General features: G+C 42.6%; 1 protein-coding gene across 1 annotated transcript in view; it reads left to right on the forward strand.

The window, feature by feature from the left end:
- Nucleotides 1-13,133, forward strand: part of NOC3L (NOC3 like DNA replication regulator) — a 180,870-nt gene that overhangs the window by 79,818 nt on the left and 87,919 nt on the right. The window contains exon 9 of the mRNA XM_029609874.1: nucleotides 9,363-9,538. Within this exon, the coding sequence (XP_029465734.1) occupies nucleotides 9,363-9,538 (176 nt within the window). The remainder of the gene's footprint in view (nucleotides 1-9,362; nucleotides 9,539-13,133) is intronic.

The following is a 13,133-nucleotide window of genomic DNA, read 5'->3' on the forward strand; positions in this document are numbered from 1 at the left end:
TTCCTTGTTCGCTGGGTGGTAGGCCGCAGCGGCGTTTCACATACTTTTGCTGCGCATTAGGCTGTCGTCTTCAGTTCCATTGGATTGAACAAGTGTGTCCAGGCTGTCCATCCAGGTGTGCATCCAAATATGCGCCTAGTTGGACGCTTAGTTGGGTGCCTGGTTGGACATCCGGTTGGTTAGGGGCGTCCATCTGTGCACCCATTTTCACACTTATTTGTGCGCGCAAACGGTGCGGCCTCGTGGGAGCCCAGTTTTTGGGCGCCTTTTGAGGTTCAGTGTTGAACGCCTAGTTTTTTTGCAGTGGTTACAGCTGGATGCACACTCCTCAGATACTTATGTTAGCATACTGATAGACTGATGGAGCCTATAGCTAATAAACATATGCGCCTTCCCTGTACGTACCTGGATCAATCCAGACCCTGGGTTATGTCACCAATCCAGCAGAGGGAGGCAGAGAAAACATTCTGATGACTCTGATATATACCCTGGAGCACCACCTGCAGCCAATCAGTATTTCTCTGTCTCCCAGCAGAGGTGGACGTCCCTAACCCCTGCAGTCTGTGGTAGTTTGTTATTTTTTAGTCAGGTAGTTTAGAAGTTAATTTTTTGCAGGCTTTCTTTTTCTTTTGAAGAGAGCCTGTTCTTTTCATTTAAGTTATTTAAAAAAAAAAGAGGTTTTATTTTTTCTTCACAGCTGTTTCACTGCCTCCCGGGAGGTTTCCAAGTCCTGGGAGGACTATCCCTCCTGGTTTTTGAGGCTGCCGGAGTTGGGGAGGTTTTGTACCCAGCAACCAGTCCTGGCAGGGGTGATACCGGGGGACCCGGCTCACTCACCCTACTTGGAGCAGCTCCTGGGGGCCGCGGCGTTTCGGTCAGGTAAACAAAAAAAAAAAAATAAATAAAAATAATTCTTGACAGCTGAATTGTTGTTTACTTACCTTTTGGTGTTCGGTGGGCCCGTGCCTTTGTTTTTTGCCAGGGTTTCTTTTAGTTTTTTAGTTTATTTCATACTGTTTATTTTGCGCCGTTTTTTCTTTATAATGCTGCGAGGCGCGGCCTGCCGCGCTTGTGGAGATGCGCGTGCGGGTCTCTCCAGGGAGAGTCTCTGTTCATCCTGTCTCCCCGGGGGGGAAGGCTCATCAAGTTTGCCGATTTAAAAAAAAATAAAAATAAAAAAGGCCCAGCTACTCTCCTGCCCCGGACTCTTTTAGCTGCAGTGCGGGAACTGAGGCACTCCTGTGAGGGTGGCGACACAACAAGCTATTCAGGGTGCTTCTGACCATCCTCCGCTGTCGCTGCAGCTGGCGGTCCCTGGGGGGGGACGACAAGCCGCGCGAAACAGGGCCATATTTATCGGCTGAAAGCCTGGAGGACATTTCAGATTCTTCTTCCTCTTCTTCTGCCTTTTCAGGGGATTTTCTTCGTTTTCTTCGCAAAGCTTACAAATCTAAGAAATTTCATAAGAGACATAAGAGGCTCTCATCTGAACAGAGGTTAAGGCCACGTTCCTCAAAAAGGGCTAGTCCCACGGATTTAGGAGTGGGGTCAGCTCGGAAGCGTCCCCTTCGTCAGGGTCCGGATCAGACAATTTTTTCTTTTTCAGATGATTCTGAGCATGGCTCTTTACCTATCCCGGACAAGTCCTTGCCGGAGGGGGATTTAAATGAAGACCCTGCTTTGAGTATTAGTTCAGACCCTCATGTTGCGGATGGGGATGACCCCAAAGTAGTCCGCCTGTTTAGAAGAGAGGAACTTAGTCCCTTAATTCCAGCTATTTTACTGGAATTTGGTCTCGAGGTTCCAGTAAAGGATTCTCGGATGGGTGACGTTGACCCAGTGTTGCTTGGCCTTAGAGATCCCATGACATCATTTCCTTTTCATCTTTCTCTCACTGACCTTATGTACCAGGAGTGGGCTCCTGGCTTGGGGCTTAAGGTAGCACGAGCCATGGAAAAATTGTATCCATTACCTGAGGAAGCTTTGGAAATTTTAAAATTTCCTAAGGTGGATGCCGCTGTTTCAGCCATCACTACGAAAACAACTATTCCAAGAACTTATCCAATCCTTTTTTAAACACAGCTACACTAACTGCACTAATCGCATCCCCTGGCAACAAATTCCAGAGTTTAATTGTGCATTGAGTGCAAAAGAACTTTCTCCGATTAGTTTTAAATGTGCCTCATGCTAACTTCATCGAGTACCCCCAAGTCCTTCTGTTATCCGAAAGAGTAAATAACTGATTCACATTGACCTGTTCTAGACCTCTTTTCTTCAGGGGCAGCCCTCTGCACCAACCACTGATACCAGTTTTGGGTCGCAGGTGGTAAAACCTCGCATGCCTGATGCTGTCAGTAAGCATTGCAGTATGCATAGGTCAGCTGCCGGTCTTCCTGATGGGGATCCAGATGGCACGAATAATGAAACTGATCCTTATTCCCTGGAGGATGGGGAAGTTCCTCTGGGATTGGAGCCGTACAGAACTATGTTGTGGTTCTTTCATAAAGATGAGTTACTGGCTCTGATTTTCCAGCATTGAAGATGCTGGAAGTACCTGGGGCTGAATCCATATCTGAGCCAAAGAAAGATCCCATTTTGATTTCTTTGCGTAAGGCCTCATGATGCTTTTCTATTATGGCGGCTATTCAAGAATTAATTGATCTTGAGTGGGGTGCCCGGAAGCTAATTTCAAAGGGGGATGAGTCTTGGAAGGCCTGTACCCCCTGGATCCAGCTGCAGGAGAACAATTACGTTTTCCAAAGATGGATGAGCTTGTGTGTGCTGTCATCAGTTGGACGACTATTCCCATAGAAGGGGGGGGGGTGGCCTTAAAAGATGCTCAGGATAGGAGAATTGAGGCTATCCTTAAGCAGGCCTTTCAAGCAATGGCAATAAATTTGCAGATAGCTTTCTGTTGTTTCCTGGTTGCTCACTTTTGTTTATTGCTCTCCCAGGAGATCAATGAATGTGGTGTAAATTCCAGGGCAGTGATGGAACCAGCAGCCGCCTTTTTGGCAGATGTGAGCTGTGATTTGGTCTGCACTTCTGGCCAGAGGGGAGACTTCAGTAATAGAGGCTAGGCATCTGCTATGGCTGAGAAATTGGTCAGCTGATACAACCTCGAAGTCTAACCTTACAAAGTTGCCTTTTAAAGGTTTTCTTATTTGGGAGTGAGCTGGAGATAATGGCCAATTAGTGGGGTGAGTCCCCAGTTCCTCGATTGCCGGAGGATAGCAAATAGTTGCCGTGATCCTTCAGTACGAGAGGTCGTACTAGGGGGTTCAGACATTTTCAACCCTACAGAGGAGCGGCTTTTCAGAAGACTCAACCTTTGGATAGATCTCAATCCTTTTGCCCCAGGCAGCCCAGACAGGGGTGCAGGCTCAGGTAGTGGAGCAACTCGTGCTTCCCAATCAAGGTGTGCCGACCCTCCTCCAGGATCGGAGCTAGGAGGTCGCATCACTCTTTTTTTATCGGAGGTAAGTCGAGATCACATCAGACCAGTGGGTTGGGGAGGTGATACGGGATGGCTACGCGCTAGAGTTTCGTAGTTTTCCCCGGGACGTGTTCATGGTGTCTCCCTGCAACTCTCCGCAGAAGAGACAGGCAGTGGAGAGTACCTTGTCAAGACTTCTCAGCCTGCAGGCTATGGTTCCAGTGCCTATGTCTCAGAAATATACGGGCCAATATTCCATTTATTTCATTGTGCCCAAGAAGGAGGGATCCTTTCGGACCATTCTGGATCTCAAAGGAGTCTTTTTCACGTGGAAACCTTACATTTGGTGATAATGGCAGTACGGAGGAATTCCTGATGTCTCTGTCTCTGGATCTGTCCGAGGTGTACCTGCATATTCCCATCAGACTAGAGTATGAACTATTTCTGCATTTCACGGTTTTGGGTTGTCATTATCAGTTTCGATCACTACCTTTTGGTTTGGCCACTGCGCCCAGAACCTTTTCCAAGGTTATAGTGGTGGTGGTGGCAGAGTTGAGAAAAGATGGGATCCTGGTACACCCATACTTGAACGACTGGCTGATTCAGGTCAAGAGTATGGAAGAGAGCCTCCGTCTCACGCAAGGTGATCTCCTTGTTGCTGAAGGTAAGTTGGGTCGAGAACATGGCCAAAAGCAATCTTCAGGCAGCACAGTCGCTAGAGTGTTTCGGTATTCAGTTCGACATGAAACACGGCAGAGTGTTCCTGCCAGAGAGCCATATTCAGAAGCTGATGGCACAGGTGGAACTATTGATGAACACAATTCACCCGACAGTGTGGTCCTATTTTCAGGTGCTCAGATAGATGGCGGTGACCCTGGAGGTGGTGTGGTGGGCAAGGTCGCATATGCGTCCTCTTCAGCGCACTCTTCTGTCTTGTTGGATCCCACAAGGGCACTGGAGTGCAGAAGAGTCTCTTTAGAACATCAATTGGCCGGAAGCCGTGCGGTCCATTTGGCATGTTTGTGGTTCGGCAACAGATTGTAGGTTCGAGTGGTTCAGTTAATGTCTGACAATGCAACGACAGTGGCATACATCAGTCGGCAGGGAGGAACCAAGAGCCAGCAAGGGTCAAAGAAAATAGCCCAGCTTATGGAATGGGTGGAAGTGCATCTCCAGGAGATCTCAGCTTCATACATTGCAGGAAAAGGCAATGTAAGAGCCTATTTTCTCAGCGCACAAAGTCTCGATCCAGGAGAATGGGAATTGTCAAACAAGGCCTTTCAGCTAATAGTGGATCGCTGGCACGCTGTCTGTTTCTGGACCTGCTGGCAACTTCTCACAATGCAAAGGTTCCTCGATTCTTCAGTCGCAGGAGAGATCCAAAGTCCTTGGGCATCGATGCTCTCGTGCATCGAAAGGGCAAGCTGCTGTATGCTTTTCCCCTTTTGGCCCATGTTGGGCAGGATGATTCGGAGGATTGAGAATCACAGGGAAATGGTGGTTGGCACCAGATTGGCTAAGGAGACCATGATCTGCGAAGGCTCCTGGTGGAATCTCCCTTACGGTTTCCAGCGCACAGGGATCTGCATGGCAGGGGCCTGTTCTTCTTGAAGACCTAAATCAATTTTGTCTTGCGGTATGGCCCTTGAGAGGGATTGGTGCTGAAGCATGGATATTCTGCTGCAGTGATTGCCACCTTGCTATGAACGTGAAAGTTCTCCACTTCCTTAGCGTATGTGTAGGTTTGGCGAGTGTTTGAAGCTTGGTTAAGATCTCATTCTGTTAAGATCCTGCTCATTTTGGAATGTTTACAGGATGGATTGTATAAAGGTTTGGCCCTTAATTCCTTAAAGCTACAGGTGGCTGTTCTTGCCTGTTTCCGAGGTCAGTTGGATGGTGGACCCTTGTCGGCTTATCCAGATGTGGCCTATTTTTTGAAAGGAGTGAAACATCTTCGTCTTCCCTTGTGGTTACCGATGCCCTTTGGAGCCTTAATCTGGTTTTGGATTTTTTAGCAGGCCCTACTTTTCGACTGATGCGTAACCTTTCCTTGAAGTTACTGACCTTGAAAACTGTGTTTCTTCTGGCAATTATTTCAGCTTGTCAGGTGTCTGAACTATAGGCCTTGTCTTGTCAGGAGACATTTCTACGAGTAACTCCAGGGGCAATACAACTGCATACTATTCCTTCCTTTTTGCCAAAAATGATCTCTGATTTTCACTTGAATCAATTTATTTCTTTGTTGTCTCTGGACTGGGAAAGAGATGTGGAGGAATATTGTCTGTTACAGACCTTGGATGTCAAGAGGCATATCTTGAGGTATTTAGAAGTTTCTGGAGCTCTCAGGAAGACAGACTGGCTGTTTTTACTCCATGGTGGGAGTAAGCAGGATGAGCCAGCGTCATAGGCTACAGTAGCAAGCTGGATTAAAGAGGTAGTCACTGCTGCATATGTGGATGCTGAGCAGCCATTGGCTAGTCAGGTTAGGGCTCATTCCACTAGGGTTCAAGCAGTGTCATGGGTGGAGATTAGATTTAGTCCTGGGAGAATTCTGCACTACTGCAGAGTACAGAATTTGTGCAGAATTCCCCCCCCCCGTGCAGAAAATAGAGACTCTGGTGCTCTGTTCGCAGCGAAGATGGAAGGCCCCTGTGTGCCGCGAACAGAGTGTGCTCCGCTCGCGACGAAGAAGGAAGGCCCCTGTGTACTGCGAATGGAGTGTGCTCGCGGCGAAGATGGAAGGCCCCAGTGAGAGAGAATGTGTGTGTGTGTGAGGGTGTGAGAGAGAGCATGGGAGGTAAGAGAGCGGTGGGGAGGGGAATGCTTGAGTGTGGGTTTCAGAGAGAGGGAGCCTATATGAGGGGAGGGTGTGAGAGAGAGCATGGGAGGTAAGAGGGGGGATGCTTGAGTGTGGGTTTCAGAGAGAGGGAGCCTATATGAGGAGATTGTGAAGGAGTGTGTATGTGTGTGAGAGATTGGGAGCTCATGTGATGAAAAAGGAGATGTGTGAGTGTGCGAGAGAGTGAGGGAGCCTGTATGAGGGTGTGTGTATGTGTATTAGAGAGAGGGAGCATATGTGTGTGAAAGGGAGGAACAGAGGGAGAGCCTGTGTGAGGGGCAGTTCTGAGAACAGGGTCAAACTGGGACTGGCAATAGAGTGGAAGAGGCTGAGCCTAGAAGTGGAGGGGAGAGATAGATACTGGCAGGTGGAGGAGTTGGGGCCTGAGAGGGGAAAGTGGATAAAGGGGAGTAGGGAGATCGAGTGGAAGGGACACTCTTACAGTGAATTTCTAGGGAAATTCTGCTCAAAATATGTAAAATTCTGCATCTTTAATAACTTTTTTCTGTATTAATTTAAAATGTAATTACTTAAAGAGTGTCATGTAAATTGTGTTATTTTGGCCAATATAAAGTTTGCAGAATTGTAAGTTTTTGTGCACAGAATTCCCCCAGGAGTAGGTTAGATTGTTGTCTCCCATCGACAATTGGCAAGCGGTGACGTGGTCCTCTTTACACACCTTTTCCAGGCATTATCGCTTGGATGTGCAGGCTCAGGAGGACGCAGCCTTCGCAAGTGCGGTTCTGACTGGACTGCAGGAAGCCTCCTGTCTTGTTCGGGAGCAGCTTAGGTACATCCCAATGGTTTTGGATTCACCTGTCTGTACACTAAGAAATGAAAAATTACTAATTACCAGATAATTTTCTTTCCTTAGTACAAACTGGTGAATCCAAGTTCCCACGCTTGGCTGCTGAACGGTTGTGCTATGGTCTTACTGTGTGGTGGTGTGTGTTCCAGGGAATATTGGTAAATGTCAATCCAGTCCCTTGATTAGTGTTATTACACTCTTTGTCTGAGCTTAGTGTTTTCCTTTTGGCTGAGTGCTGGAATGATTCCTGTTAATAATCAAGTTTTGTTAGTTTGTCCACAGTTCGCTTTTGCAGAGAATACTGGTGGGCTGATGTCATTGCAGGGGCATATATACCATGTCTTCTTTGCTCCATTTCCATCTGCTGATAGAGGTACATAACCCACTGGTTTTGGATTCACCTGTCTGTACTAAGGAAAAGGAAATTATCTGGTAAGTAGTAATTTCTCCTTATAAAATAACCTAGGATTCAGTGTACATAAAAATGCATGTAATCCAATTTTTGCACACATTTTTACACAAAACTGGGGGGTGTGCACACAAATTTTCCTGCACAAATTAATCCCTCAGTAGAGCAGGTGTAACTTTGCGTGGGATAGTTTATGCATGTACCAGGGTAAAGAATATGCATAAGAGGTACATGCAGACTTTATTCCAATATGCACAGTTATAAAATTTGTATTTCGTATTATGACGAGAGAGAATATTTTCAAGGCTCCTGTTGATGGAATTTAGAATTGAACACTCATATGGAAAATAAATGCTATGTTTGTCTTAATATGTAATGAATGCTTAAAGTGCACACCCACTGTTTTTTAGGAATTTATGATCTTGGCGCTTCTACAGGTATTGCCTTGAGTTCTTTGTCTGCATCTGAAGAGATGCAGGTTGTTTTTTTTTTCTGAAAAAGGGGACTGTGTGGTTTCAAATACATAGTCTTCTGTGGCTAGTATTCATGGTGATCCAGTAAAGGGTATCACAGGCTGCAAAGAATCAAGGAAGACATTGTTTTGGACTGAATGCAGTTTATTTGATCCTTGTATACAATGAAGGAAAAAAAACTAAGACAGCGCTGCCGCTTTCATATTGCATTCTTATAGCTGCATGCATGTGTATTCTGTCCTCGGTTCATTATGTTGGGGCCATGTTGATGTGCTGTGGGCTTCTGAGCCCATCAGAGGCAAAGAGTTCTATTCCTCTAAGATATTGTATATAAAGATCAGGGTATTGGTCTAGTGGTAGCAAGTACAAGGTCCACGAATGCTTTCTTTGTTTTAACCTAAAGCACTTCAAATTTGCAATGGTCTGATGTTCTTAAAAATTGCTGAGAAAAATTGCATATGAAGCAGCTGGGGCGTTTACTCCCTTAAATTGTGGTGAAAAAGGAATCAGTCTCCACCACCACCAATACCACTACCTACTTCGGTATCTAATCTCTTGCTGCAGGACACTTGAGACGTTCTCACTTATACGTTATAATTTTTATGCTCAATAAGACCTGTCAACTTAATTGTTTAAGTCTTTTTTTTTTTTTTCTCCTTTATCTTTTGGTCATCAATGTTACAACGTTATCATTAAATTTTGAACTTATGTACACTGTTCCAAGTTTCATAACCTTGTTCTATGTAATGCCTTTTGGCAATTTTCATGTTCTGTTTCAATGTAAACCGATGTGATCTTTATTTCATATAGGAACACCGGTATATAAAAATCTAAAAATAAATAAATAAGTTAGTAGTTGTTTTGTAGAACATAAAGAGGAAGGGGAAAAAGTGGTGAAAACCTTTAGTAAATGACACATCTAGGGTCTGATTTACTAAGCTTTGTACTCAGACACAGAACTGGAAGAAAATCCTTAGTAAAGCAGGCCTTTAATATTACAGATATGGTGGAAAGCAAACCTTGTTTTAGCTACTTTCTTTTTCTGTTGATAAATAGTAATTTAATTTAAACATTTCTTAATTGCTCTTTCAGAAACAATAGTGCAAAAACATCAGTAAGACATCATCAAAATAAAATATAAGAACATTAACAAAACAACCATTAATACACAAAAGTCATTATAGAACAAAACATAACAAAATCATAATATCATAATAATTTGCATAATGGCCTCCAGTAAAATCATAAAAATGCAATAAAATTTGCATAACAGTATCTAGTAAGATCAGCTCCATATAAAATTACTAAAGTGTCAGCAGGAACAGGACAATTACATCAAAGAAATTCAATGTTTATTAATACATGCAAGAATAATAAGAATCTCTTCTTTTGTTCAGACTGGAAGAAAATGAAAGTCAAGAAAAGTGAAGTAATCCCGTTAAAAGCATACAAAAGCTTGGCGGAAGTGGCAGTGAAGAGCTTGTGTGAACTGCTGGTGTCACTGTCTCACTTTAACTTCCACAATAACATTATTATGATGATTGTGCCACTCATGAACGACACATCTCTGGTTGTGAGTATCGGCCTATTAACCAGCACGCATTACTTTAGGATCGTTTCTTACATGCTTAAGAAATAACAAAATTATTTTATTTTTGGCCTAATTGTTTCCTCTTGTTCCTTTGTACTTTCAGCTGAGGTTCAACACTATAAGCCTTCATACACAAATATTTGGAGCTTTTTCTCCATCTTCTCCGTCAACATACAGTTGTGCTCATAAGTTTACATACCCCTGGCTGAATTTGTAAGATGTATACAGTTTTAAGAAAACAAGAGTGATCAGACAAAACACATCTGTTATTTTTAATGTGTTTCACATTAAACTATTATGCATCACAGAACAGTACAATCACTAAACAAACCATAGCAATAAGGGAAATAATAAAATGATCCTGTTCAAAAGTTTACTTATCCTTAGTTCTTAATATTGTGTATTACCCCCTTTTGCATCAGTGATGGCTTGCAGTTTTTTTGTGATAGTTGTGAATGAGGCCCTTTATTTTCTTATGTGGTACAGCTGCCCATTCTAGTTGGCAAAAAGCCTCCAGATCCTGTAAATTCTTTCGTTGTCTAGCATGAACTGCATGTTTCAATTCTCCCCAAAGTGGCTGAATGATGTTGAGGTCAGGAGACTGTGACGGCCACTGCAGAACCTTTGCTTTCTTCTGCTGCAGCGTCAAATTGGCCTTATGTTCCGAATCATTGTCATGTTGGAAAGTCTAAGTGCATCCTATGCACAACTTCCTGGCTGATGAATGCAAATTCTCCTTCAGTATTTTCTGATAAGATTCTGCATTCATCCTGCCATTAATTTTGACTAAATTCCCTTTGCTGTTGCTATAGCTCACACACACCGAAAACAGCAGAGATCCATCTCCATGCTTCACAATAGGGATGGTGTGTTTCTCTTCATAGCGTTTATAGTTGCAACAATAAAGTACAATTTTGGTCTCCTCACTCCAAATTATTTTCTTACAGACGTTTTGAATCTTCTCTATGTGCTGTTTGGCATATCATAAGCAAGCTGTTTTGTGGTTTTGGTGTAGCAATGGCTTTTTTCTGTCAGCTCTACCATGCAGCCTGTTTTTGTTCGAGTAACTCCTTATTGTGCATGCTGAAACACCCACCCCACTTTGTTTCAGAGAAGCTTTTATTTCAGTAGAAGTTGCTTGTGGGAGTTATTTGCATCCTGAAAATTTTCCTGGCACTTGTTTTTGAAATCTTTCTTGGTCTACCTTGGCATTAACAGAACCCATAATTTTTTACTTCTTGATCAGAGTTTGAACAGTTCTGATTCAGTAACCACCAAAGTCAGTGCAGCCCAGATGAAATGCAAAAGGGTTTCTCGAGCTAAGAAACTCATTGACTATTTATACACACACACAAATTACAATCAAATAAGGTACAGGTATGGATACCTACCCTTCATTGTCATCTCAACCTGCATGTGTCAACTTGAGTCTATATTACCAGCCCAAACATTCAAGAGTATGTAAACTTTTGAACAGGACCATTTTTTTATTTTCCTTATTGCTATGGGCTGTTTAATGATCGTGCTATTCTGTGATGCATAATAGTTTTAATTTGAAACACATTAAAAATAATACATGTTTTGTCTGATCACTCATGTTTTCTTGAATGCTACACATCTTACAAATTTTGCTAGGGATATGTAAACTTATGAGCACAACTGAATCTAATCTGTTCATTACAGTGGCCTTCTTGGGCCCAGGGGCCGTGTATCAGAGCTCCTTCTGAAATCCTGAAGTCATGGGCACTGACGCCTACCTCTAGATGTCACCCTTAAGCTGTGACCATAACTCCTTCCCGCCGAGAGTTATGAGCACTGCCTCCACAGGATCCCCTGTCTACTCGGGGAGTGGAAGACCCAACTCTGGCATCAAACGGGGAACATCAGCTTGGTAACCCACAAAACTATTTTAAAGCAAAATTAAAGTGCCTTTTCTTTTTAGCCTGCTTTTTGAAAGAAAAAATGGCTTATGAGATCACTTTGTATGTGTGTCTCTAATCATTTTTTTGTTTTCTGTCCTATTTAAACCAAATTTTCAGAACATGTCAGGGGAGGGCATGAGGACTCTGATGGGGTGCATTTTTTTTTCAGATATGCACAACCATGAACATGTCTGTGTCTAGGAAAGTATGTGCTTTGTTCTGGGTGATATCAAGGGTTATGCATGAAACAGTAAATCAGTCAAGAATTTAAAAATGTAATGTAGTAATATGGGGCACTAGCAAATACCACCTGTGGGTTGGAAAGGGTATTTGTTCAAATTTAAAGAATTGACTTCTAGAACAATCATAATTGCTGAAAGGGAATCTTGAAAATTCATCTGTCTAGCCCATTTCCTCCAAACAGGATCTTTTTTTTTTTTAATTATACCAAACAGATGCAGTCTACTCTTAGTCTCTCAATAATGGAGATCCTATCACTCTTCTAGATAAGATATTTAATTGTTTATTTACCATTCCAATTAGGAAGAACTTTCTAATGTATTTCTAATTGTATTTCTTAATTATTACCACCTTTACTTCCTTCCAGCTACATAAGCTTCCAAGTTCCTTATCCTTGTTGAATGTAACTTTGCCTTATTCATTTCTTTTGTTTAATTTTCTTTTAGTTACGCTACAGTTATACTCTTGTTAAATGTAAACCGATCCGATATGGTTATTACTATGAAGGTCGGTATAAAAAAGTGTTAAATAAATAAATAATGTTGAACTCAGATCTCCCTTAATTCAAGTTTAACCCATCACTTCTTATCTGATCCCCTGTTGATGGAGGATGGCTGGTCACATTTCTATTTTCAATCTGCCCTGTATATATTTGACTACCACTGTCAGGTCACTCTTTAGTCTTGTCTTTAGGCTGAATAGATTTTTCTTCATCCTTGGCCTTTACATCTTATCTAAAACTCTTGTCAGATTTGTTGCTCTTTTGTGACCTTTCTCCATAAAGTTGATAGAATTTAGTGCTGAAGTTTGTTTTTTTTTGTTTTGTTTAAGCCTCTCTTCTGACTGAAGAGAAGCTTATGAGATGATACAGGTGACTGTGTGCACTTTGTGTGGTTGTGGATGACCCCCTCTTATTCTTCAAACTAGGATTCTCAAACTTTGGAGGTGCTGAAAGACTTAGGCAAGGATGTACCTTTCTGGTTTAGATGAATAATTACTCAGGGTTGTATGTGACAAAGAAACATACGCACAGGAAATTCAAGTTATGGGGCTCGTTAGAATTTGTTGGCTTCTACTTTTCCCTCCCTTTTTTAAAATTTCAAAATACTTTCCAGTGTATGAGTCAGTTCTGTTTTCGAACAATGATTTAGTTTCTGGATGCCTTTAAAGTAGAAAAGCTTGCAGTAAATATTTTTTCACGATCCTGTTTTCGAAAGAGATTTGTATAGACGTGAGATTCTTTTGAAATTGAGAACCATAATATGTGGGTCAGTCCCTGCATCGCTTCTCAAGTTTATCACTTCTAGTGCAGGAGCAAGAAGTGAATGACTGACTCTATCCCCTTGGTATGTCTTTGAAAGAGTTAAGAGCTAGATGCACTGTTTAACCCATAGACAGAAAGAGGATAATTTTCA

This window comes from Rhinatrema bivittatum, chromosome 7, assembly GCF_901001135.1.
Source record: "Rhinatrema bivittatum chromosome 7, aRhiBiv1.1, whole genome shotgun sequence".
NCBI classification, from domain to species: Eukaryota; Metazoa; Chordata; class Amphibia; order Gymnophiona; family Rhinatrematidae; genus Rhinatrema; species Rhinatrema bivittatum.